The 25,942-nt window shown below is 42.7% G+C and overlaps 1 protein-coding gene and 1 pseudogene across 5 annotated transcripts in view; both read left to right on the top strand.

The window, feature by feature from the left end:
- Positions 1-5,213: 5,213 nt before the first annotated feature.
- LOC141569359 (sodium/potassium-transporting ATPase subunit alpha-4-like) overlaps positions 5,214-25,942 on the top strand; it is a 30,589-nt gene continuing 9,860 nt past the window's right edge. For 3 of the 5 annotated variants that reach the window (XM_074322264.1, XM_074322263.1, XM_074322265.1), the window contains exons 1-5: positions 7,232-9,044; positions 9,304-9,421; positions 12,603-12,871; positions 14,382-14,651; positions 18,171-18,359. In XM_074322264.1, the coding sequence (XP_074178365.1) occupies positions 8,733-9,044; positions 9,304-9,421; positions 12,603-12,871; positions 14,382-14,588 (906 nt within the window). In that variant the 5' untranslated portion in view covers positions 7,232-8,732 and the 3' untranslated portion in view covers positions 14,589-14,651; positions 18,171-18,359. Of the gene's footprint in view, positions 6,522-7,231; positions 9,045-9,303; positions 9,422-12,602; positions 12,872-14,381; positions 14,786-18,170; positions 18,360-25,942 lie in introns of those variants that run through there. The other 2 variants (XM_074322267.1, XM_074322266.1) reach the window with 2 other exon arrangements.
- LOC141569412 (U6 spliceosomal RNA) lies at positions 16,095-16,195 on the top strand (annotated as a pseudogene).

The following is a 25,942-nucleotide window of genomic DNA, read 5'->3' as shown; positions in this document are numbered from 1 at the left end:
TTTAATTCAAGCTATTTATTGAGCACATACTATATATGAGGTCTGACAAGTTCACGAATGCATCCTAGAAACAGGGCTACATACCTCGTTGCGGAATATCACTATGATCACCTTCCAAGTACTCCCCTTGGGAAGCTATGCACCGATGCCAGTGCCTAGTCCACCCTTCAAAGCAATTTTGGAACTTTTTTTCTGGAATGGCCATCAGAGCTGTCATATGACCCTTGGTGCCCTAAGTGTCATCAAAATGTCTTCCTTTCAATATTTCCAGCATCTGAGATGTCATCAACTTAGCTAACACCGTTCACTCACCCTGAAGATTCTCTGAGACCTGCCCACTCCACCCCAACTCGCAGGCCCACCCAAGCTGCATCCAGTGGCTTTTCCACACAAATGTCCTGCCTTGACTCATACTGCAGATTTTCCCTAAATCTTTCAAAGGTTCACAAACCCCAAACAAGCAGCATCTCGCCTCGGCAAAGAACTAAGTGAAATGGAGATAAGCAATCTATCAGACTCAGAGTTCCAAACACTGGTTATAAGAATGTTCAATGATCTCAGGGAAAAGTTCAACAGAGAGATAGGAAGCATAAAAATGAAGATGAAAACCATGGAAAAGAACCAGTCAGAAATAAAGGATACAATAATGGAAATGAAGACTATATTACCAGGAATCAACAGTAGATTAAATCAAGCAGAGGATCCAACCAGTAATGCAGAAGATAAGGTAGCAGAAAACACCCAATCAGAACAGCAAAAAGAAAAAAAGAATTCAAAAGATTGAGGAGAGTTTAAGGGGCCTCTGGGACAATATCAAGTGTACCAACATGCACTTTATAGGGGTACCAGAAGGACAAGAGAACGTGCAAGGTATTGAAAACCTATTTGAAGAAATAATGATAGAAAACTTCCCTAATATGATGAAGGAAATAGACATACAAGCCCAGGAAGCACAGAGAGTCCCAAACAAGATAAGCCCAAAGAGGCCAACACCAAGACACATCATAATTGAAATGCCAAAGGTTAAAGACAAAGAGAGAATCTTAAAAGCAGCAAGAGAAAAGCAGTTAGTTACCTATAAGGGAGATCCCATAAGACTGGCAGCTGATTTCTCAACAGAAACTTTGCAGGCAAGAAGGGAGTAGTAGGAAATATTTCAAGTGATGAAAAGCAATGACATACAACCAAGATTACTCTACCCAGCAAAGCTATCATTTAGAATTGAAGGACAGATAAGGAGCTTCCCAGACAAGAAAAAAACTGAAGGAGTTCATCACCACCAAACCAGTTTTACAAGGAATCTTAGAGGGATTTCTTTAAGATGGGAGGGGGGTTAAGGATGGTGAAAGGGGAAGGGATTAAGAAGTACAAATTGGTTGTTACACAATAGTCATGGGGATGTAGGGTATAGCGTAAGGAATACAGTCAATTATATTGTAATAACTAGATATGGTGCCAGATAGGTACTAGATCTATCAGGGTGATACATGGGAATGAAGTTGGGGGCAGGGTGAAAAAGGTGAAGGTATTAAGAAATACAAATTGGCAGTTAATACAGTATGGGGAATATAATCAATGATGTTGTAATGATCATGTAAAGTGCCAGCTGGTCTCTGGACTTATCAGGGGGACCACTTCATAAACTGTGTCCAATGCGCTATACACCTGAAGCTGAAGTTGAATAATATTGAATGTCAGTGGCTCAGGTGGTTGGAGCGCCTGGCTCCTAACGCTGAGGTTGCTGATTGGATTCCAACATGGGCCTGTAAGTTGTGCCCTCTACAGCTAAGATTGTGAACAACAGCTCTCCCTGGAGCTGGGCTGCCATGAGCAGCCGGAGGGCAGCATGAGCTGCAGTGGGCTGTCCCAGACTGCTGTTTGCTGCCGTGGGCTGCTGTGGGCTACCATGTGCTGCCAGGAGTGGCTGGCAGCCAGCGAGAATGGCCGGCTGCCATCATGAGCAGAGGGCAGCCGGCGAGAGCTGCTGTGAGCGGCCGACCGCTGAGTGGCCACCGACTGCCTCAGCTGGGGATGGGGTGGGGGGAGCGCAAGGCTCATAATACCAGCATGGGCCAGGGAGCTTTGTCCTACACCTGAGAAACAATGGCTTAAACTGGAGTGGGGTGGGGAGGCGGAAGAAGGGGAAAAAGTATTGAAAACTATAACTAAATATATAGGTATATATAGTCACGGGATGTGGAGCACAACATAGGGAAGAGAGTCAATGGTATTGTAACAGCTGTATAAGATGTCAGAGGGGTAGTAGCTTGGGGGGTGGGTTATCACTTTATACGGGGTTTAAATGTCTAACTATTATGTTGCTTTGTACACCTGAAACTAAAAAAAAAAGATTTTCCTGTTTCTTTATCGGTGTTTACTTGGTCTACTATACTTCTCACAGTCAGCCGACAATTCTGACGCAAAATTCGACGAAGCTTTGCAATGTTTTCACCAATTCTGCTTATTACTGGCCACCCTGACCTCTCTTCATCAGTGACACATTCTCTCCCCTCAGAAAAACGTTTAATCCATTTGTACACTGCCATTTTCTTCATGGTATTATCCCCATAAACTTGGAATAACATGTCCCTGATTTCACTTCCACGCTTGCCAAGTTTAACAAGAAATTTAATGTTTGTTTATTGCTCTAATTCAAGCTCAGACATTCTCACGATGGCACACAAAAACACGCAACAACAATAATGAACGTCACTCAGCGAGACACCATCACATATCGACATGAACACAGCTTTGAGACACTGATATACAAAGGTTATGAAACCTTACCAAGCTGTTTGTACAGTGCTGGCAACGTAAGCTCACAGTGGCAAGTTCGCGGACTTGATTGCCACACCTCATATGTCAGACATTGTACTTTACATAGAGCACCTCGCTTTAATCCTTGCTCTTGACATCTTGAAGGGTAGATGGTGTCCCCCTCTACAGATGAGGAAAGAGGCACAGAGAGATTAAGTAACTTGCCCAAAGCCAAACAGCTGGTAAGCAGAGGAGCCAGGATTCAGACTCAGGATTGATTCATAAGTCCAAGATCTGATGTATTCCGCTATCTGATCTCCTAAAACTAAAGCTCAAAATCAATGTTGGCCTCAGTAAAAGCATGCTCACACACAGAGTACCTGCTTTATGTATGTATGTATGTATGTATGTATGTATGTATGTATGTATGTATTTATGTAAGTCAGCTATCTAAGGTACCTCTAAGTACCAAGCTGGAACTTTGTTCTAGTTTTACCCTCAGACTGAAATTCTCTTTGTGGTAGAACTGGCTCATATCATCCTCACACCCAGAGACTGAGACTTCCAGGTTCTTGGTTAGAACTTTCATGAGGCCTTTGTGATGGCAGACCTGGGTGTTGCCGCAGTGAACCACAGGTCCTGGGGCTGAAGCCTTCCAGCCTACCCTGAAGCCCAGCTGGCCCCTTCACTCCCACTTGCTCAGCACCCTGTGGCATCTTCATCACTTAGGCACATAGTTATCCTCCATCTCTTGCTCCCCGGGCCCTCACCTTCATTTCCTCAACTCCATCTCCTCACCCTTTGGCCTTCTGGTAACTCTCTCCAGCCCCAAGCCCTTCTCACCCCTCCCTCCCTGTTCCTGACACTTCCTCTTCCCACCTCTTCCTGCTTCACCCTTTTCTCCCCTCACTCTCTTTCTCTCACTTCTCCCTCTGGCCTCTGCACTCCTCTCTCAGTTGTCTCCCTCAGTCCTTTCTTCCCTCACTCCCCTTTCCCTTCAAATCGTCACTGTCTGACTCCGCCATTCCTTCCACTTTCTCTCTGCCCCCTCTTTTGCTCCCCACCACTTTATTCTTCTCATTGCCCCCTCCCCTCCCCTCTTCACTCCCTCGGCCACCTGCTCTTCCCCTCCCTCCTTTCTGCTCCTTTATTCCCCCTCACTCTGCTTTCTTCCCACTGGTTGAGCTTAGGTCAGCTATATCCAGGGACAGTTATGGGACTTAGGGAGAAAAAGGGAATGGTGACTCCACATGAGTGGAATCCAAGCCCAAGGTCTAGAAGGGGACCAAAAAGGGGTAAAAGAAAGATGAAGAAGGAAAAAAAGAAGATAGATATGGAGGACCTTAAGAAGGAAGTGGTCATGGTGAGTACACCAAAATGGATGCTGACATATTGCCCTCTGAAAACACTCCTTAACCCTCAGCCTTTTAACATCTTACCCACAGGCCAGAGCCATCCCTCTTCCCCCAAGTGTTTCTCCCCCTCCCCTAGAAATGATCAGGATCACCACCTCTCCTTCAAGGACTCTGCTGTCCCCTCAGAACGATCACAAATTAACTTTGGAACAGCTGAGCACCAAGTATTGTGTGGACCTGGCAAAGGTGAGTGAAGGAACTCCCTGAGGGAGGCAGAGAGAGGGTCCCCGTCCTAACTTTGAGGCTACCAGGACAAAAGCCCCTAACCAGTGTTCTTACCCTTAACCTCTGCCCAGTCAAGTTTCACAGGCCACACACTTAGAAAAAGAAGATGATGGGAACTATCCCAAAGAAAGCTCAGAATTAGGTAAGAGAATAAGAATAGTTTAGGGCAGCGCTTCTCACACCTTTGTCCCTAGGACTCTTTTACAATAATTAACTATCAAGGATTCCAAAGAGTTTTACTTATGTGAGTTACATCATCTATAATTACAATATTAGAAATTAAAATTGAGAAATTAAAAAAACATTTCCTAATTCATCTTAAAAGAAGAGTAAGCCCATCATACAGTAGTATAAATAATATTTTTATGACAAATAATTTGTTTTTCAAAATAAAAACTTTAATGGCATTTAACATTTTTGCAAACCTCTTTAATGTCTTGCTTTTTAGTAGAAGACAGCTGGATTCTCATATATTTTCAGTATTAAATCTATTGCGGTATGATGTGTCATGTAGTCTTTGGAAAATTCCACTGTACCCTCAAGAGAATAAGAGTGGAAAAGGCAAACTATAATTTAGTATTATTATGAAAATTGTATGAACTTGTGGACCCCCTGAAAGAGTCTTGGGACCCCATGACTTGCCAGACCACATTGAGGACCATTGGGTTAAGAGTAAAATCACATATTATTGCTATTACTATTACTACCCTGTTTCCCCAAAAATAAGAGCTAGCCGGACCATCAGTTCTAATGCATCTTTTGGAGCAAAAATTAATATAAGACCTGGTCTTATTTTACTATAATATAAGACCCGGTCTTATCTAACATAATATAATATAAGACCAGGTCTGATATTAATTTTTGCTCCAAAGGATGCATTAGAGCTGATGGTCTGGCTAGGTCTTATTTTCAGGGAAACATGGTACTACTGCAACCACTAATACAATGACCACAAATAAAAACCTTAAATACAAGCCCTCAAAATGTAAGCTTGTCTTAGCTCTAGAATTTCTTCTTTTTTTTAATTCTTTTTTTTTAATCTTTATTGGGGAATATTGGGGAACAGTGTGTGTTTCCAGGAACCAACAGCTCCAAGTCAAGTCGTTGTTTTCAATCTAGTTGTAGAGGGTGCAGCTCACTGGCCCATGTGGGAATCGAACCGGCGACCTTGGTGTTATGAGCCCTGTGCTCTAACCAACTGAATCAACTGGCCACCCGTAGAATTTCTTCATTGGAAGGGTATCATCTGGTAACCAGGGAAGAGCATAGGAGGTTTTTCTTATTTTTATTAAAATTGTATGTTTTTCAGAGGAAGGTTGGGGAGTGGCTGTTGGGGATTAAGGAGAACTTCTTTTAAAGTCCTCTAGTAGGTTCTAGTATTATTTTCATTCAGAGAAAAAAGCACACAAGCCTAAAGTAAAAATCTATGTATTCATGTATTTAGCTGGGTTTCTTCCACACCTTTTCTAAGCTAGAGAGTCCAAGTGTACATAGTCCATATGTTATCAACAGTCTGTATCACATCCCATAATTACATTAGCCTTGCACATTATTTCTATATTATGAATTGTCCCCACTCGAGTTGGAGCTCCATAAGGGGAGGGACCATTCTTACTCAGTTTGGTGTCCTACCGGAGTACCGAGACCCAAGATGGGTATTCAACAAGGTTTGTAAATCAGTCCATAAACTAAAAAACCCATTCTATATTAGCATCCTAAATGATATCCCTTCTATAATGTAAATTTTTAAATTCCACTTGTTTAGGAAGAACTTCCAGTCTGACTTTCAGAGAACTTCTTTGGTCTCTAGACTCATCTTGGGCTATAATGGCAGATCTGAGTTTTGAAGTGGGATTCCTCTTTGCTATAACTGTTTCTTTTTCATGATTTTCTACGCATCCTTATTTCTTCTCCACACAGGGCCTTAGTCCTGAAGAGGCCCAGGAAATCCTGACTAGAGATGGACCCAATACAATTACCCCACCCCACACCATTCCAGAATGGGTCAAATTCTGTAAACAACTATTCAGTGGCTTCTCTCTCCTCCTGTGGACTGGTGCCATTCTCTGCTTTGTGACCTATAGCATCCAGATGTATTTCAATGAGGAATCTACCAAAGCTAAAGTGAGTCTGCTCAACTACTGCGGTCCAGCCCGGTCTCTGTTTAGCCCCTGACACTCTTGTGCTCAGCAGCCTAGCACTCCTGAAGCCCTCTGGCCCAAATACCTCGTACTCCCAAGACTTTCTAAGGGAGCCCTCAGTTCTTCCTGGTTTCCCTAGTTTTTTCTCTGGAAAGCTACTGATTCAGTTTCCCGACATGCATGGTTTGCCACAGAAACTTGCTCTCTTTTATCTTCCCAACTGATCATCATAACACTTTGCAGTCCCTTTCTTTTTCCCAGAATTTTAATCTCTTCATCTCCTTTCACCCCATCTCCCACACTACCCACCTCCCACCCCATGAATAGCCTTCCGGGGGGAGGATATAGGCCTTCATGGACCTTGGATTTTGCTGGCTTCTCACCATAGTTCAGGAAGCCAAGTAAGCCAGCCCTATTTCAGATTCTTCTCAGCCCCTGAATTCTCCAACTGAGTCTTATGGTTCCTTGCAACTGGAGAAACGGCGATTCCCTTCACAATTTTCCGAGGATGAAGAGGAAGAAAAGGACCTACTGATAAGCCCTTTCTTCCCCTACCCCCGGCTGTACCTGGGCATTGTATTAGCTGTCGTGGTCACCATTACGGGCTGCTTCTCCTATTATCAGGAGGCCAAGAATTCCAGGATCATGGAGTCTTTTAAGAATATGGTTCCTCAGCTAGGATTGGTATGAGAGGATCCTGTGTGGCCATAATTATTAAGTTCCCTGGAATATTATATTGTGCAATGAGTGAGCCCAGGGAGGCTGGTTATGAGAGGTTTGCTTAGGTTTTACTGTATCTGGCTTTAAAAGGACCCTGAGAAAGACACAACATCACCTATGAAGTGGTCTGCTCTAGAATGCACAATTTGAATCTAATGAGCATAATATGAAACCCCAAACGAGAACATTCTATTTTTTCAAAAAAGGCAAAGGAGGTTGGGGAGGCTGGATTCTTCAAATGTTAATGACCTAAAAGACAAAGTACCACTGTGGAAATATTCCAGATTAAAGGAAGATTAAATAGACATGACAACTAAATGGCATACCTGGCCCTAGACTGATTACTGTGTTGGAGGAGAAAAAAAAAATACTGTAAAAGATATATTGGGTCAATTGATAAAACTGGAATACAGACAGTAGATTAAAATATTGTGTCAATGTTAAATTTACTAAAATTGATAACTATTTAATACCCTAACTCTTGGGAAATGCACACTGAAATATGTAGAATAAAAGATCATGACATGCATAACTTAACCTCAAATGGTTCAGGAAAAAAATGTATTTACATACACACATATGTAAAGACAAAGAACAAATGACAAAGCAAATGGCATAAAATGTTGATAGGTGAATCTGGGCAAAGATTTTACTGGTATTCTCGGTACTATTTTACTCTTGCAACTTTTCTAAGAGTTTAGATTATTTTCAGGTAAAAAGATTTTTGCTTTGTTTGTTTTTTGTTTTTAACTACCTGGAAATAATATGACAGTAGAAAAAGGTTCCTAGGTACAGGGTTGGAAACTTGAAAAGAAACAGGTTCCAAAATTTCCAACAACACAATTGTGTCCTAACACTGTGGCCCAAGATCATCATCTCCTTTTGGTGTGAACATAACTTCCTTCCTTCCTCAGGTAAGCATTCAGGTAGAATGAACTAGGAATTTGGAGACTACCAGTTGCTTTAGCTGCCTCACAAACAACCCCAAAACTTAATAGTTAAAAACAACGAACATACTATTTCTCAAAATTCTATGGCTGGGCTGTTCTTCTGATCTGAGCTGAACTTAGCTGATTCTGGGTGGTCTAAGATGACCTCATTCACATGTCTGGGGTCTCAGCTGAGATTATTGGGACATCTGGGACTTTTGTCCTTATGATCTCTCTTCCTCCAGGAGGCTAGCTTGGGCTTGTTCAGTATGGTGACAGAAGGGCTCCCGGCAGCAACAGGGCAAGCTCCAACGTGCAAGCATTTTTTAAGCCTCTGATTGCATTATAATTGCTAATGTCCCATGGGTCAATGCAAACTATAGCCAAGCTTAAGTGTAGGGATGGAGAAGTAGAAACCATTTCATAGTGTGGGAGAAGCATTAAAGTCACATTGCAAAGGGCCCTGCAGACAGCAATGGTAAGAATTTGCAATCTACCAAAAAGCCCTTCAAGAATTATAATCTTGTACACCTGAAAATTATATAATGTTGTTAACCAATATTACCCCAATACACTTAATAATAATAATAAAGAATGATGTAATGAGTGATAGTGTAAGAAAGGGGAGTCAGAAGGAAGGAAACCAGAAACAGGAGGTTATAGGCCAGGAACAGGATGGGGGAACAGAAAGCTTTGGAAATGACCTTACACTGTCTTCCCACAGCACCTCTGGTAATCATGGAGGAGAGAAGATGCAGATCAATCTACAAAATGTGGTAGTGGGAGACCTGGTAGAAGTGAAGGGTGGAGACCGAATCCCTGCTGACATCCGGCTCTTCTCTACACAAGGATGTAAGGTGAGACAGCCAAGCATGGCCTTTAGGGTACTGTGGTAACCTTGGCTCAGTGAAGGAAAGTATGATTTTATTCAGAACCTTGAGAAGTTACAAGTGCAAATTTGAAATTAGAGACAATAAGGTGCTGGTGTGCAAATTTATGCTTCTCTCTGCATGTAAATAATGAAGATGTTGGTGGCAGATAAAGATGTGTCATCTTTACAAATGAATCTTTTTTTTCCCCTGCTCACTTTATGACCCATCCTGCTTCCCATGCCAGGTGGACAACTCATGCTTGACTGGAGAGTCAGAGCCCCAAACCCGTTCCCGTGATTTCACCCAAGAGAACTCTCTGGAGACCCAAAACATCTGCTTCTTCTCCACCAACTGTGTGGAAGGTGAATATCGCATCATAAGTAGCCTAGATTCAAAAGCAGAGATTGAAAGATTTCTAAAGGTAGTAGGGTAGGTAACAGTGGTAAATAGTCTAGGCTCTCCAACATTCATAAGCTGTATAAAGGTCACAGCCATCATTTTCACAATTACACAATGATGATACTAAAATCATCACCGTTTAGATTTTTAGTAGATTAAAGGAATAATACACATAAAATGCTTAGCACAAGGCCTAACAAATTGTAAGTGCCCTATAATTGTTATTACTATTCTAGCTAGTGAATGGACTATGCTGTATGAGCTGAAAATAGCACAGAAGGGAAGAAAATTATTCAGCCCTGAAAATTATTCTTCTCCTGAGGCAAGCCCTATCTTCTCCTCACTATTCCAAAAGAAAGTGCAGGCAATGGAAATTTGAGTTCCCAGAGGTGTCATTCACACTTTGGGTTTGCTCCTGGTATCTAAGACATCCTTGAACTGGGAGGCAGCTCTGGCCAAAGTGATAACAATGGACTCAATATCATTATGCCAACTTCTTCATCCCTTCCCCTTAAGGGGATCTGCAAGACTCTCTGGAACACACATTAAAACCATTGTTCATACTTAAGAATAAGTGTTTGGGCATCTAAAAATAGCTCAATTTAAATTGAATGCCTAGTATGTGTCAAGCGCTACAGAGAGCTCTGATTCTCACAACACTATACAACATATATTATCCCAATTTTACACATGGAAAACTAAGGTTCAAAGAACTTAAATGCAGTATCCAAGAGCATATTTCAACAGAAAAGAAGAAGATCAAGAATTCTAATGTAGGTTTGTCTCCAAAGCCCATGCTCTTTCCACAGACCCTCCTGTGGAACAAAGCTTGCTAATGACCTCTCTGGTAGTAAAATTAGATAATTTGGAATTACCTTAAAGGATGAGAGTGACATTAAGACTGGAGAAGAATCCAACTAGAAAATAAAATATACATTAAATAAAATTAAAAATTTTTTTGATTGGACAGGACAGAAATATGCAAGTTAGCAAGCTTTCTCCAAAAACACTAGATTTCTATTATTGTTTTTTAGAAAGAAATTTGCTCAAATTTGTCCTTCCAAAGTAGGGTTTTCATCAGCAAAGTATATGCTGCAGATAAGGGGAAAAGTGGATGGTTGCATTCCATCTGAGAAACAAAGATCTTGCTAGAATGCAAGAGGCTTTAATAGGAGACTAGAGGCATCCAAGATGTGGACAAGAGGGTGAAGCTAGATTGAAGGAAGGAGCTTTTGACTTTTAAAGTGAGGGATTTCTGTGCAATCTGCAAACTAGTAGCATAACTTTAATCTTTATCCTAGAACCTTGCCACCCTGCTATCATCTCTGTGGATTTTGACAGGGCTGCTGATACAAACATCTCTCTTTGTGTTCTCATGTATCTTCATGGTGGGGTCCAAAGCTATTTCTCTGACACTATCTAAAAGGTTATGAAGGAATCAGTCTGGCCTAGGATATGGGAGGCTTGGCCTTCTTAACCTTCCCCAAAGTTGCATCATCCCACCCTGTCTCTAGACACATTGGGACTAGTCATTAAATCCCACCTCTCCAAGCATGGGGAAACCGTAGCAGAAGGATGAAGGTGAAGAACTAGACTAAACCATGGAATAGTCTATAGATACAGGTGAAGTAGATACAGGTGACACCATACTGTACTCTCCCCCCAAAAAATATAAAAACCTTTCAGCACCTCTCAATTATTTTAGTAGCTTCCTTTCACAAGGCTCAATGAATGCCTCTGACAACCAGTTTGAAGCTCATCTGTAGAGTGCCTCATGTTGGGACACTTTCTAGAGCCTTCACCTAACATTGACCTGACCTTTCTGGTATCTGAGCCAGGACCCTGTTGCCAGACTCATGTAGCTGAAGGTGACCTTGGAGATCTGTGTTACAATGTTTATTGGAACTGCCAGATTAGAGCTCACTCCTACAAATTGCACATATGGTTTTATATTTGTTCCTCTAGAGACCCTAAATTCATCTAAATGAAGGAAAGAAAGAAACTAATATTTGAGTGCTTACTATGTACTTGACCCTCTTCTAGGCTCTTTTAAAAACATTTTATTCCTCATAGCTTTGTAGGTGTTTTCATTCCATTTTAAAGAGGGGGAAACCTGAGTCTCAGAGTGTTTAAGTAACTTGCCCCAGGGCAAACAGCTAGAAAGTTGGGAAAGTTGAACTTTCAGCCCTACGTCTTTCTGATTCTAAAGTGCTATTTCTACAATATGTTGCTTTTCTGGATGATTCTGGCTGTGACTTTAACGGTAGGAATTTCAGCAATTGTGGTAAAGCAGGAAGAATTACTTTGAGCAAAGAACCTTGCCAGGCCCCTCATTTCAAGCCATGTAGGTGAGTGGTCTGCATCATGTGTGTGCAGAGTCAAACGTGATGTCCCAGTTCCCGGTGCCCCTCCAGGTCAATGCTGGTGGAGGGAGGAACACAGAACCCCAACTGTGATGGCCTATGATACCCAGCAGGGGTCACAGTGGCTCCAGTCAGCAAAGCAGGAAGGGGGTTCAGGGCAGGGCACGGTTTCTCACCTCAACACTATTGACATTTTGGGCAGGATAACTCTTCACTGTAGGGGGAGAGGAGGGCTGTTCTGAGGACGGCAGGATGGTTAACTGCATCCTTTCCCGCTACCCATTAGATGTCAGTAGCAACTTCCTCTTATCCAGTTGTGACAACCAAAAATGTCTCCAGACATTGCTTAATGTCTCCTGGGGGGGGGGGGGCAAACTGCCCCCGATTGAGAACCAATGGGTTAGAATATAGGGGGATACTGGAACATAGGACTCTAGCAAATGGGTAACCACTATTCCTGGAAATCTAGAAAGTTTCAGCTGCTGAAGGCAAAATAAAAAATATAGAGACAATAGAAGATATTTAGATCAAGTGTAATGAAGACCTTGACAGTGAAGGTAATCATGCAACAAAATTGGGTATATCTGGAGAACTATGAAATCTCTTCAGAGATTTTTCAGACTAGAAGACCCTTGTATAAACTAAATATGAGGGGAATAGAACATAATGACCTCTCAGAGAGCCTTGAGTTTCCACCTTGTTTTTGACTACTGGCAGCTTTGTCTTTGTGGAAAACAAGCCGAACAGACTTCCCAACTCAGACTTCCCCCTTCATCTGCAGGAACAGCCAGGGGCATCGTAATTGCCACGGGAGACTCCACAATGATGGGCCACATTGCCACCTTGACATCAGGACTGGAAGCTGGCAAGACCCCCATTGCTATAGAGATCGAACACTTCATCCATCTTATAACCTCGGTGGCCATCTCCCGTGGTGTCATTTTCTTTGGGCTCTCCATTATCTTGGACTACAGCTGGCTGGAGGCTGTCATTTTCCTTATTGGCATCGTTGTAGCCAATGTGCCTGAGGGGCTGCTGGCCACTGTCACTGTGAGTAGCCAGGATGGAGGGTGGTCTTGGAAAACAAATCACTCCAAGGAAATGAAATCACTAGTATCTTTTTCATTGTTGAATCTCTCAAGAGCAGAGTACTCCTGACATGTATACAGGTGTCAAATTGTTTAGTTCCCAAATTACATTGACTTCCTCCACCCATATTTTCTAGTGCCTTCTCTTTCTTCTCAATAAGAAAGGAAGTTAGTTGCAATCCAGAAAGCATTAGATTATAACTCCAGGATGAGTTCCAGTCCTGGGTGTACTGGCCAAAGAACTTGGCCAAATCACTTACCTCCAGGCCACAATTTATTCATCAGTTTATAGAGGAAGATTAATTTAGAATCATAGAATCTTATTGGAAAGGACTCAAAGCCCGTATAAATTCAATCTTTCAACCAATGCTAACTATCCTATACAAAGTTAATGAGAGATGATGATTGTTTTTAGTCATAAGAGGATGACCCCTTTTTGTCTCAGCTCATTTCATTGTTGGGTTGCTCTAGTTCAATTGCATCGTGTTGAGCAGAAATTGACTCCATGTTTGGTCCCAGTTTTTCCATCTGAGGAAACACAAAATAAGTCAATTCTCTCTCTTCTACAAACCACCCTTTAGATTTTTGACAGTAGCCATTATGTCCCCTCAAACTCTCCAGATAGGAATTAAAATAATCCCTTTCCCCCTCACCATATGACAGACTTCAAGTCCTTTGTCTTGCTGATCACCTGTTTGGAGTATGCTCTAGTTTACCAATACCCTTCCTAAAACAGGAATGAGAACAATACTTAGGTTGTGGTTGGACTAGCACAGAAACATCAGAACTAGTGATGTTATGTAAATAAACCATAACCCCATGATTATGTAATTCTGTGCTTACGTACCCTCAGGCCAAGAATTCATTAGCTTTTGAAACAATCTTGTCACACACCTGACTTTTATGGAATTTATGGTCAATATAATTCATGGTCAACAAAAATCTTCTGGTTTAACTGATTCTGCAAGTCATCTTCAGTGCTGCGATATTCCTTCTCAAGTTCATCATTCTCTGCATTATTTAAAACTATTGGTATTATACAACCCCTCCTCCACATACAGAATCTTTTACTATAATAAAAGAATTTTATACTATAATAAAAGTCAATGTGGTCTCTGGAAAGATTGGACTTGAGAAAGAGGTGTGGCCTTACTTGAATGACAGAGGATGATGAAAAAGAAGACAGGATCATGGGGGCGTGGAATATTCCTGGGACAATAAGAAAATCACTATCTATTATACCCTGGTAAAGTAATACACTCTGGTTTTGAAACTCTACAGTAAAGTACAAACCAAAATCACTTCCCTAATTTCCTTTACCATAGTCACAGATGGAGTTTCTAAAGACTAGGTCGGACAAAAGGGAAATTAGTACAAAAATTTTTTTTAAAACTCAGATATCCAAAACACAGAGTGGTATGAGTAGCCAATATCTTCTCTCCACTTATTTTTTGTCCTCTTCATGGCCTTAGGTGTGCCTGACACTGGCAGCCAAACGCATGGCCATGAAGAACTGCCTGGTGAAGAACCTGGAGGCGGGAGAGACACTGGGCTCCACCTCCACCATCTGCTCTGACAAGACGGGCACCCTCACCCAGAACCGCATGACTGTCGCCCACATGTGGTTTGATAAGACCACCTATGAGGCCGACACCAGCGAAGAACAGATTGGTGACTAGGGGCATTGGTGGACCAAGACTAAAAGGATTTGGGGGATGTGATGAGTGAGCTGAGAGGGAACGGTGAGTTCAAACAGAAGACAGCTGGAAATGAATGAGACAAGGTTAAGTATGAAGGAAAGGAAATGTCTCTGTGAAGTTTTGGGGTACAGAACAGCATGGGAATAACTCCCTGCTTTAAACTATCCTCTCCTTTGCCCACAGTCTGTTCTTTGTCCCTGGGGAATACATTTGCCAAGGGCTCTGACACCTGGTTTGTCCTGGTCCGAATCGCTGGACTTGGGCTGACTTTAAGGCTGGTCAGGAGACCCTTCCCGTAGCCAAGGTGTCAGGCCTAAGAGCGTACAGGGTACTTCAGTGTTCAGGGTATAACCCGCCCTCTCCCAAAAAATCTCTTTCCTGGTGCTCAGTGATTTCCCCATCACCCCTCCCCACTCTGCCCCTCTCCTGTCCCATGGGCAAGCCCAGATGCCCAGGCCCTCAGGCTTATATACAAAACCCCGTCCTGGCAGCGGGAAACAGCAGGGGATGCTTCTGAGTCAGCCCTCCTCAAGTTCGTTGAGCAGTACTACAGTTCTGTGAAGGACATGAGAGAGAAAAGCCCCAAGGTGGCAGAGATTCCCTTTAATTCTACCAACAAATACCAGGTACAGAACCGACAAAGATAGGAGAATGATTGGTGGGGCTCATCATTTGGGGGAAATGAGAGCTTTGCCTTTGTCTTCAACCTCACCTCTGAGCAGTAGCATAGACAGTGGATAACTAGCATCCTCACTAGGAGGAAGGTTATCTCAAGAGATAGTGACAAATAGGAGCAGAAAGGAGAAGGTGATAAAGGGAGAGGCTTCTGTTCTAAACAGAACTTGAGGTTATGCCACTTGTGGAGACAGCAAGTCATAAAACACTCTCTTAAGGCTGGTTGGTGAAAGTCATGTTATAGTCCCTGCAGCTGTTAGGAGGCATCTTTGTGGCTACTGCAAGATTATCTGCTGAGGAATAAGGTTGGATTTATAAGCTACTTCCCAGACATACCTATTTCATTAGTTATCAAGTATTTGTTTTCATTCCATGCCTGCAATTCTAGCAGATGCCATCAGATCAAGAGTCTCCAGTATGTTTCTGAAGTTCATTTCCCAGGAGCATTTTGTTCGTTAACCAGGGAGGAATGGCAAGGGAAGGAAAACGATTGAGTGAGGGACACTGGTGGCACTAACAATAAAATCCATGACAAGGACAGGAAACACAGTATTTCTCTCCCACATGAGAATCCTGGCACACTTTGAAGAGGGGGGTTATGGTGAAAAGTAGGGAGCGGCAGCATTGCCATGACTGGAACTGTACCAGCTAAGGTTTGAGTTCTATGGGGCAATTGTGACTTACTCAGGGGAATGGGATTCTCCAAGGTCATGCACTGTTGTACAGGTCAGACATTCAGATGTAGGTAATGGAGAGAAACTAGGACTCCCAAAAGTCCATTTTGTTTTGGGGTCTTATAAAACATGCAGTGGGCTCACGTCTGCAGCACAGCTACTAAAATTGGAAGGAGGCAGCGAAGATTAGCATGACACCTGGATAACACACTAATTTGTGAATCATTCCACATTTTTATGTTCGAAAGTTCCCTGTGAAGGGTAGATCTTAAAAGGTTTCATCACACGAAAAAATATTTGTAGCTAAAAAGAGTAATAATAAAATAACAAAAATTATATATATATTTTAAAACCCAATTACCTATATTATCACATTGAACACTGAACAAGGAAGAGTTAAATAAATAGATCCATAGTTTTTTGCCTCAACTGACTTTTAGTTAGTGTAATAAGATAGGTCTGCCAGGCCCAAACTTAGTTCCACTTTTTTTGACCTCTTGTTTAGTGACCTCACTAATCAGACAGGAATTTTCTGCTAGGCAGGGTCCACTTAAAGCCTTGACCAGAAATAATTAGGTACCTTTTCCTCTACATGATTTAAATAAAAGCAAAACATAGCCATGGCATTTGTTAGGATGTCCAACAAAATAGCAACTTTCCCCAGAATGACCACATTCGTGCCTTTTCTGAGCTATTGAATATCAAGTTCAAACAGCAAAATCTTCCTCCATGGTGAACTCAATGTGCTCGGCCAACCCACCAGCCACTGGGCTCTTGCAGGGCTTGCTTGGGGAATATGCCAAGAAAATCCCTCTACTTTCACTCTCTACAGACAACTGACTTAACTAGCTTGCTCTTAGGGTGGTTAGAGGCTCCAGTCTGCAAAGGAGTTCTTAGCCTGCTGGTCATTTGCAGAGCTTGGTTTCTATCCTTCTCTGAGATGAAAAGGAAGAAGGTTCTCTGTTCTGTTATTTCCAAATTTCTCCCATATTTTTATCTGTGATTTTCTATCAAGATGTGATTTTTCTGTGACCAAGTTACTAGTTTATGTAGGTCTTGTGTCATCTCCAATAATCTCCAGTAGTCAACAAATATGTATTAAGCACTCAGAATATTAAGCTTTTAAAAACTTTTACAGCTTTCTGCTTAAACGAGTTAAGGCTTTTCCTCTTAACTCCTTAAGCATATTTTGAATATAACTAAACAGTTTTTTTAAAGTTTCTAGTGGAATGTTTTTAGCCAAGTTTTACACACAGGTTTCTCACCTTGCTTATCTTTTGAGCAGTGCAGTCTGGCCACCATCTCATTTCCTTTCAATGCGCTGATTTTGTTACCTAACAGGCTGTGTAGGAGGAATTTCCTGTGGATCAGAAGAGGATCCACAGATAGTTCCTTTTCACAGATCAGAGGTCAATGGAAAATGCAAAACCAAAGTGGACCTTATTTTTCTCTCCTCCTTTTGTGTTGTCTCCTCAGGTTCCCTTCATGAATATGCCCTTCCCACCTCCACCCTCAGCCACACTGACCCTGACCCTTGACTCGTGACCCCTTACCTGCACCATCCAACTCATCTTGCACCTTTAGTAGAGAGTGGAAAGGGGTCTAGAATGACTAACCTATTTGTAAATTGTGCTTTACCGTTTTTAAAGTATTTTTTACAAATAACATCTCTCATAAAAATAATGAAGTAGGCACCGCAGAATCATTCACGTTTTATCAAAGGCACTAAGGATTTTAGAGGTCAAACAGATTGACCTGAGCCCATAAAGCATTCCTGCTGGCCCTAGAACACAGGTCTTTGGGCTTTAAGCTTTCTCTCCAGCCCACTCTGCTGTCTTTGCCTGCCCCACCACTTCTATTCTCTAGCCATCCAGATATAGAGGAAGCAGGAAAGTGAGTGCACCTGCTATTGCCAATAGGGCTAAGAAAATAAGAGATTCATTGTGCAAATAACACCAGGCTAGTAGGTTCCTGGAAAGGAGGAGGGGTGAGCTGACCGTGAGCCCAATTTGACTAGAGACGGAACTGCATTAGGGTCCGAGGACAAAGGAAATGGAGGGGTATGAAAAAGGTTGCCTATCTCTTTATCCTGAAAAAACTTTCCCTTGCTTTTTTGCCCCTGACTCTGATCCTCAAAAAACTTTCCCTTGCTTTTTTGACCCTGACCCTGCTCTCTCTCTTGTTCCACCAATGCTTTTTCTCCTCTCCCTAGATGTCCATCCACCTTCGGGAAGACAGCTCCCAGGCTCATGTGCTGCTGATAAAGGGGGCTCCTGAGCGGATCTTGGGGCTTTGCTCTAGTTACCTTCTGAATGGGCAGGAATAGCCAGTGGACAATGAAATAAAAGAAGCCTTCCAAAATGCCTACTTGGAACTAGGAGGTCCGGGGAACGTGTGCTAGGTGAGGAGGCTGTGGGAGAAGACTTTGTAAAAATGGCATCAAGTGGCTATGATTTGTGTGGTGAAAAATCAAGGATGTTGGGGTGAGTGGGATAGGGATATAGATAGCTAAATTACTATGAGTCCCCTTTTCTGTCTCTCTCCAGGGTTCTGCTTCTTGAATCTACCTAACACTTTCTCCAAGGGATTCAAATTTAATACAGAAACATGAATAACCTTTGTTTTGTGGGGCTCATATCCATGATGGACCCTCCCCGAGCTGCAGTGCCTGATGCTGTGGGCAAGTGTCGCAGTGCAGGGATTAAGGCAAACCCTTTACCACCCCAGAAGCCCCACCTATCACACATTGGAGCAATAGTAGAAAGCCTTGTATAGAGGTGGTTCTTAATAATCTTGGTTTAATTGATTTCTCTTTCCTTCAGCTTAGGATTTTTAATCTTAAGAGATAACCTAATAGTAAGTTTCCTCTATAGAGAGATGCATGTCTTGCATTGAACATTAGAATCACCAAGTAAAACTTTAAAAATCTGATGCCTAGGCCACACCCCAGATCCATTACATTAGAAACTCTCAGGGTGAGACCCAGGCATCTGTATTTTTTTAAATTTCCATAGAGATTCCACTGTGCAGAGAAGTTTGAGAACCAGCACCCTAGGACAGTGCTTCTCAAACTAATGTGCATGTGATATTGATACCTTCCCTGTTTGTACCTAATATGCTGGATCCTAGACTTGGGGGAGGGCAGGTTACAACGGGAGTGTTTTATTGGAGGTATTTAAGGAGAACGAGATGCTATCTGTTAGAGCTGGTTTTATCTTAGTCCTTTGACTACTGACAGTTTGTCTGGGAGTAGCCTGGACCACGCTAATTTCAATGATTGGTTACTATAGTGGGAGCCAAGGAATGGACATAGGAAATTATTCTGAGTGAATTCCCTGATTACTATTAATACAAGATGTTTGGGGTGATACACTCCTTTGCAGAGATAGCATTATTATAACACATCTACATAGAATAACCAAGGTATCCTGATATTCCCCCCACCATGGTTCTGTAAGCTACAATATCATATTGTGGGAGATAAGTGGAGAAGGGTTTTATTTGAATTTTCCAAGCTTTGAAATGGACTATTAGAATGAGCAATAACAGAGATATCCAGTCAAGATGACAGAGGAGGAAAATGCTGTGCTTGCCTCCTCTCACAACCACATAAAAATTACAACTAAACTGCAGAACAACCATCACTGAGAATCACCTTAAGTCTCGCTGCACAGAAGTCTTACAACTAAGGACATGCAGAAGAAGCCGCCCCAAGACTGGTAGAAGAAGTGGAGACTCAAAATGAGCTGGTACCATGCCCGCATGAGGCAGTTAAAAATTGTGAGAGATATCTCAGCTGTGGAGGTATCTCCTGAGGAGCAAGGGTCCCAGCCCCAACCTGGGCTCCTTCACCCAGAGTTCCAGTGCCAGGAAAAGACCCCATAGCTCCTGGCTGTGAAAATCAGTGGAGATTATGGTTTGGTGAGGGCAGTTGGAATCCCAGGCATTCCTCTTAAAGTGCCCATGCCTGGACTTAGTGGCAGACTGACTAGCTCTGTGATCCAGCTTTGGGGCAGCAGCCTGAAAGAGACATATAGGACAGAACCAAATTGCCTGACTTGAGAGTAAGCATTGAAAGGGCAGCTTTCTCCCAGGCAGAAGTGCTAGCAGAATCCATTGTTTCTTTGTTGAGCCATCCTTCCTCTCAGTGTGCAGACACACTGGCTACCATATCTGAGATGTCATCAACCTAGTTAACACTGTTCTCCCACCCTGGGGATTCCCTGAGACCCTGGCCACCCCACCCTAACTTGCAGGCCCACCCAAGCTACTTCCAGTGTCTTTTCCATACAAACAGCCTGCCTTGGCTCATACTGCAGATTTTCCTAAAATTTTTCAAAGGTTCACAAACCCCAAATAAGCAGCATCTGGCCTCAGCATGCCCCGTACCTCTTGCTGAGCAGCCCCAAACCCAGCATTGACAGCAGCCAGCCTTGGTTTGAGGCTAGGGGTCTCAAGGCATCTCTGAGGCCAGCTCAGGTGGTGACCATTTGCAGATTGCTTTGTGGCTCATGCCAGGTGGCCCAGGGCAGGGCACAGGCTGCAGCTGAACTTCGCCTGTGGCAGGGCCTCTCCCAGGAAGCCCCAGGGCCAACACACCCAGTGGCCAGTTTTGGATCTAGCCAGGGCACCACCTGACTGCCTCAGGAGATGACACACCCAAAGGGAAAACTGGGCAGACACTAAAGCCCTGCTAAAGCAAATCCTATTCCATAGGGTCAGCCCCTGCACAACAGCTCCTCCACTGTAGTCACAGCCAGTCCTCACAACAAATCAGCCAGAGGGTCAGTCTCTTCCACTGATGTGCAAATAGTAACCAAGGCTAAACTACAACAGGAGAGCACACAAAACCCACACAAGGGACACCCCTGGAGGACTCAGCTCAGCTGACCAGGGAGACTGTACCACTGGGTTCCACAAGACACTTACTACAAAAGACCACTCTACTAAGACCAGGAGACATAGCAGCTCTACCTAATACATAGAGACAGACACAGAGAGGCAGCCAAAATGGGGAGACAAAGAAACATGTCCCAAATGAAAGAACAGAACAAAGCTCCAGAAAAAGAACTAAACAAAATGGAGACAAACAATCTAGCAGATGCAGAGTTCAAAACACTGTTTATAAGGATGCTCAATGATTTCAGTGAGAACTGCAACAAAGATAGGAAACGTAAAAATGGAGGTGGAAAATATGAAAAAGAACCAGTCATAAATGAAGAATACAATAACTGTAAAAAGAACACATTAGAGGGAATCAACAGATTAGATGAAGCAGAGGCTCGAATCAGTGATTTAAAAGATAAGGTAGCAGAAACCCAATCAGAACAGCAAAAAGAAAAAAGAATACCCAAAAAAATGAGGATAGTTGAAGGGGCCTCTGGGACAACACCAACATTCATACCATAGGGGTACCAAAAAGAGAACAGAGAACACAAGGGATTGAAAACCTGTTTGAAGAAGCAATGATGGAAAACTTCCCTAACCCTGCAAAGGAAATAGGCATTCAAGCCCAGGAAGCACAGAGTCCCAAACAAGATGAACCCAAACAGACCCACACTAAGACATATCATAATTAAAATGCCAAATGTTAAAGACAAAGAGAGAATCTAAAATGCAGCAAGAGAAAAGCAGTTACCTACCTACAAGGGAGCTCCCATAAGATTGTCAGCTGATTTCTCAACAGAATCTTTGTGGGCCAGAAGGGATTGGCATGAAATATTCAAAGTGATGAAAAGCAAAGACCTACAAACAAGATTGCCCTACCCAGTAAGGCTGTCATTTAGAATTGAAGGACAGATAAAGAGATTCCCAGACAAAAAAAAAGCTAGAGGAGTTCATCACCACCAAACCAGTATTACAGGAAATGTTAGAGGGACTTCTTGAGGAAGAAAAAAAGGAGGAAAAGGAGGAGGAGGAGGAGGAGGAGGAAAAGGAGGAGGAAGAGAAGGAGGAGGAGGAGGAGGAGAAGGAGAAGAAGAAGAAGAAGAAAAGCAAAAATATAAATAATAAAATAGCAATAGCTACATATCTATCAAAAATGGGGATCGAATATATGGTGATGGAAGGAGAACTGACTCTGGGTGATGAACACACAATGGGATTTATAGATGATGTAATACAGAATTGTACACCTGAAATCTATGTAATTTTACTAACAATTGTCACCTCAATAAATTTAATTAAAAAAAAATAACTTTAAATATAAATGGATTAAATGCTCCAATCAAAACATAGGGTGGCTGGGATAACAATCAAGATGGCACAGCAGGTGCACGTTGTGCTTACCTTCTCTCACAACCACATCAAAATTACAACTAATCTATAAAACAACCATTATATAGAATTGCCTAAAATCAAGCTGAATTGAAGACTTTCAACTAAGGACGTGAAAAGAAGCCACCTCCAGACTGGTAGGAAGGGCAGAGATGTGGAACAGGCTGGTCCCACACCCGTGTGTGACATTAAAGATACAGAGGGATATTTCAGCTGTGGGGGTCCCCCCACCTCCCAGAGGAGTGAGAGGTCCCAGCCCCACCCCAGCCCAGGGTTCCAGTGTCAGGGAGAGAATTCTCCGTAATTTCTAGTTGTGAAAACTAGCAGACTGTGACACAGTGAGACTGAGAGTGGCTACACTCCCAGACGCTCCTCTTAAAGGGACTAAGCATGGACTTACCCACCAACAGAATCACTCTCTCTGAGCTCGACGCTAGGGCAGTGGCTGGAGAGGCAGCAGGGACATACGGGGCAGGGGGGAAAGCGGGAGGGACTGATTGTCTGGCTTGGGATGGGGCTGAAGAGGTGGCTTTCTTTTGGATGGGAGAGCTGGTGGAGACTATTGTTTCTTTGCTGAGCCCTCACCCTTCTGGGTGTGCGGGCACAGGCTACTGCCACATCTGAGTCTCTGCTGTTTGTTCACCACACCCTGACCATACAAGACCTGGCCCTACCCAACTTTTGGGCACACCCAGGCTGCTTCCAATGGCTTTTTTACACAGACCACTTGCCTTTGCTCAAGCTGCAGACTTTCCTAGGGTCTCTCAAATTTTTGTGGAACCCAGACAAGTAGCATCTGGCTTGAGCATGTTCTATATCTCTGGCTGAGTAGCCCTAAGTGCAGCACTAGTGGCAGCCGGTCCTTATTTGTGGCTTGGCCTCTCAAGGCACTTCCAAGCACAACATGGGCAGCAGCCATCTGTAGATTTCTTTGTGGCTCCTGCCGGGTGGCCCTGGGTGGTACACGGGCTGTGTCTGAACTTGACCTACAGCAGATCCCCTCCAAGGTGGTCCTGGGGCTGGTGCCCCCAGTGGCCAGCTTCAAAATGAACTGGAGCATCACCCAGATGTGTCCAAGTACTACACACCCAAGAGGCAGATGGGGCAGGTGCCAGAGCTCTGCTGAAGCAGATCCTGCTCTGTAGGGTCAGCCCCTGCACAACTCTTCCACTGTGGTCAAGGAAAAATCAGTGAGCCTTCACAAGTGAGCCCAAGGGTCAGTTCCTCCCATCAATGTGCAATTATCAACCAAGGCTCAACTACAAGAGGAGTGCACACACAACCCACACAAAGGACACACCTGGAGTGTGTGGTTCGGATGACCAGAAAGACTGCACCATTGAACCCCACAGGCACACCTACTACATAAGGGCACTCTACTAAGGCCAGAAGACATAGCAGTCCTACCTAATACTTAGAAACAAACACAGCGAGGCAGCCAAAATGGGGAGACAAAGAAACATGTCCCAAATAAAAGAACACAACAAAGCTCCAGAAAGAGAACTAAGTGAAATGGAGATAAGCAATCTATCAGATGCAGAGTTTCAAACACTGGCTATAAGAATGCTCAGTGATCTCAGGGAGAACTTCAACAGAGAGATAGGAAGCATAAAAATGGAGATGGAAACCACAAAAAAAGAACCAGTCAGAAATAAAGGACACAATAACGGAAATGAAGAATATATCACAGGGAATCAACAGTAGAGTAGATGGAACAGAGGATCTAACCAGCGATGTAGAAGATAAGGTAGCAGAACTCCCAACCAGAACAGCAAAAAGAAAAAAGAATCCAAAAAACGGAGGAGAGTTTAAGGGGCCTCTGGGATAATATCAAGTGCACCAATATTTACATCATAGGGGTTCCAGAAGGAGAAGCGAGAGAGCAAGGAATTGAAAACCTATTTGAAGAAATAATGACAGAAAACTTCCCTAACCTGGTGAAGGAAATAGACATACAAGCCCAGGAAGCACAGAGAGTCCCAAACAACTGTGTTTCCCCGAAAATAAGACCTAGGTGGACAATCAGCTCTAATGCATCTTTTGGAGCAAAAATTAATATATGACCTGACATTATATTATATAAGACCCGGTCTTATATTATAGTAAAATAAGACCGGGTCTTATATTAATTTTTGCTCCAAAAGATGCATTACAGCTGATTGTCTGGCTAGGTCTTATTTTTGGGGAAACACGGAAGATAAACCCAAAGAAGCCAACACCAAGATACATCATAATTAAAATGCCAAAGGTTAAAGACAAAGAGAGAATCTTAAAAGCAGCAAGAGAAAAGCAGTTAGTTACCTTCAAGGGAGTCCCCCTAAGACTGGTAGTTGATTTCTCAACAGAAACATTGCAGGCAAGAAGGGAGTGGCTGGAAATATTCCAAGTGATGAAAAGCAATGACATACAACCAAGATTACTCTACCCAGCAAAGCTATCATTTAGAATTGCAGGACAGATAAGGAGATTCTCAGACAAGAAAAAGATGAAGGATTTCATCGCTACCAAACCAGTATTATAAGGAATCTTAGAGGGATTTCTTTAAGATGGGAGGGGGTTAAGGATGAGTGAAAAGGGAAGGGATTAAGAAGTACAAATGGGGGGGGAGTACAAATTGGTTGTTACACAGTAGTCATGGGGATGTAGGGTATAGCATAAGGAATATAGTCAATAATATTGTAATAACTATGTATGGTGCCAGATAGGTACTAGATCTATCAGGGTGATACTTGGGAATGAGGTTGGGGGCAGGGTGAAAAAAGTGAAGGTATGAAGAAATACAAATGGGCAGTTAATACAGTATGGGTAATATAATCAATAATGTTGTAAAGATCATGTAAAGTGCCAGATGGTCACTGGACTTATCAGGGGGATCACTTCATAGAATGTGTCCAATGTGCTATACACCTGAAGCTGAAGTGGAGTAATACTGAATGTCAACTATGACTAAATATACAGATATAAATAGTCACGGGATGTGGAATACAACATAGGGAAGATAGTCAATGGTATTGCAACAGCTGTATAAGTTGTCAGTGGGGTAGTAGCTTTGGGGATGGGTTATCACTTAATGAGGGGTTTAAATGTCTAACTATCACGTTGCTTTGTACACCTGAAACTAATATAAAAAAAATAGGGTGGATGAATGGATAAGAAAACAAGACCCTTACATATGCTGCCTATAAGAGACTCACTTCAGATCAAAAGTCATACGGACTGAAAGTAAAGGAATGGAAAAAGTTATTCCATGAAAATGGAACAACAACAACAACAACAACAAACAGCTAGGGTAGCAATACTTATACCCAACAAAATAGACTTTAAAACCAAGGCTATAAAAAACAAACAAACAAACAAAAAACCAGGCTATAACGAGAGACAAAGAAAGACCCAGTAATCCCACTTCTGGGTATTTACCCAAAGAAACCCAACACATTACTTTGAAGGGACATGTGCTTCTATATGTTCATTGCAGCATTATTTGCAATAGCCAAGATACGGAGGCAAACGGGGTCCATCAATGGATGAATGGATAAACAAGAGCTGGTATATATTTACAATGGAATATTACTCAGCCATTAAAAAGAATGATATCTTGCCATCTGCAACAACATGAATAGAACTAGAGGGTATTGTGCTGAGGGGAGTAAGTCAGACAGATAAAGACAAATGCCATATGATTTCATTTATATGTGGAATCTAAAGAAC

Source organism: Rhinolophus sinicus, linkage group LG17, assembly GCF_036562045.2.
Source record: "Rhinolophus sinicus isolate RSC01 linkage group LG17, ASM3656204v1, whole genome shotgun sequence".
Classification (NCBI taxonomy): Eukaryota; Metazoa; Chordata; class Mammalia; order Chiroptera; family Rhinolophidae; genus Rhinolophus; species Rhinolophus sinicus.
The sequence above is the reverse complement of the archived record's forward strand: the minus strand, read 5'-3'. Positions and strand labels throughout refer to the sequence as shown.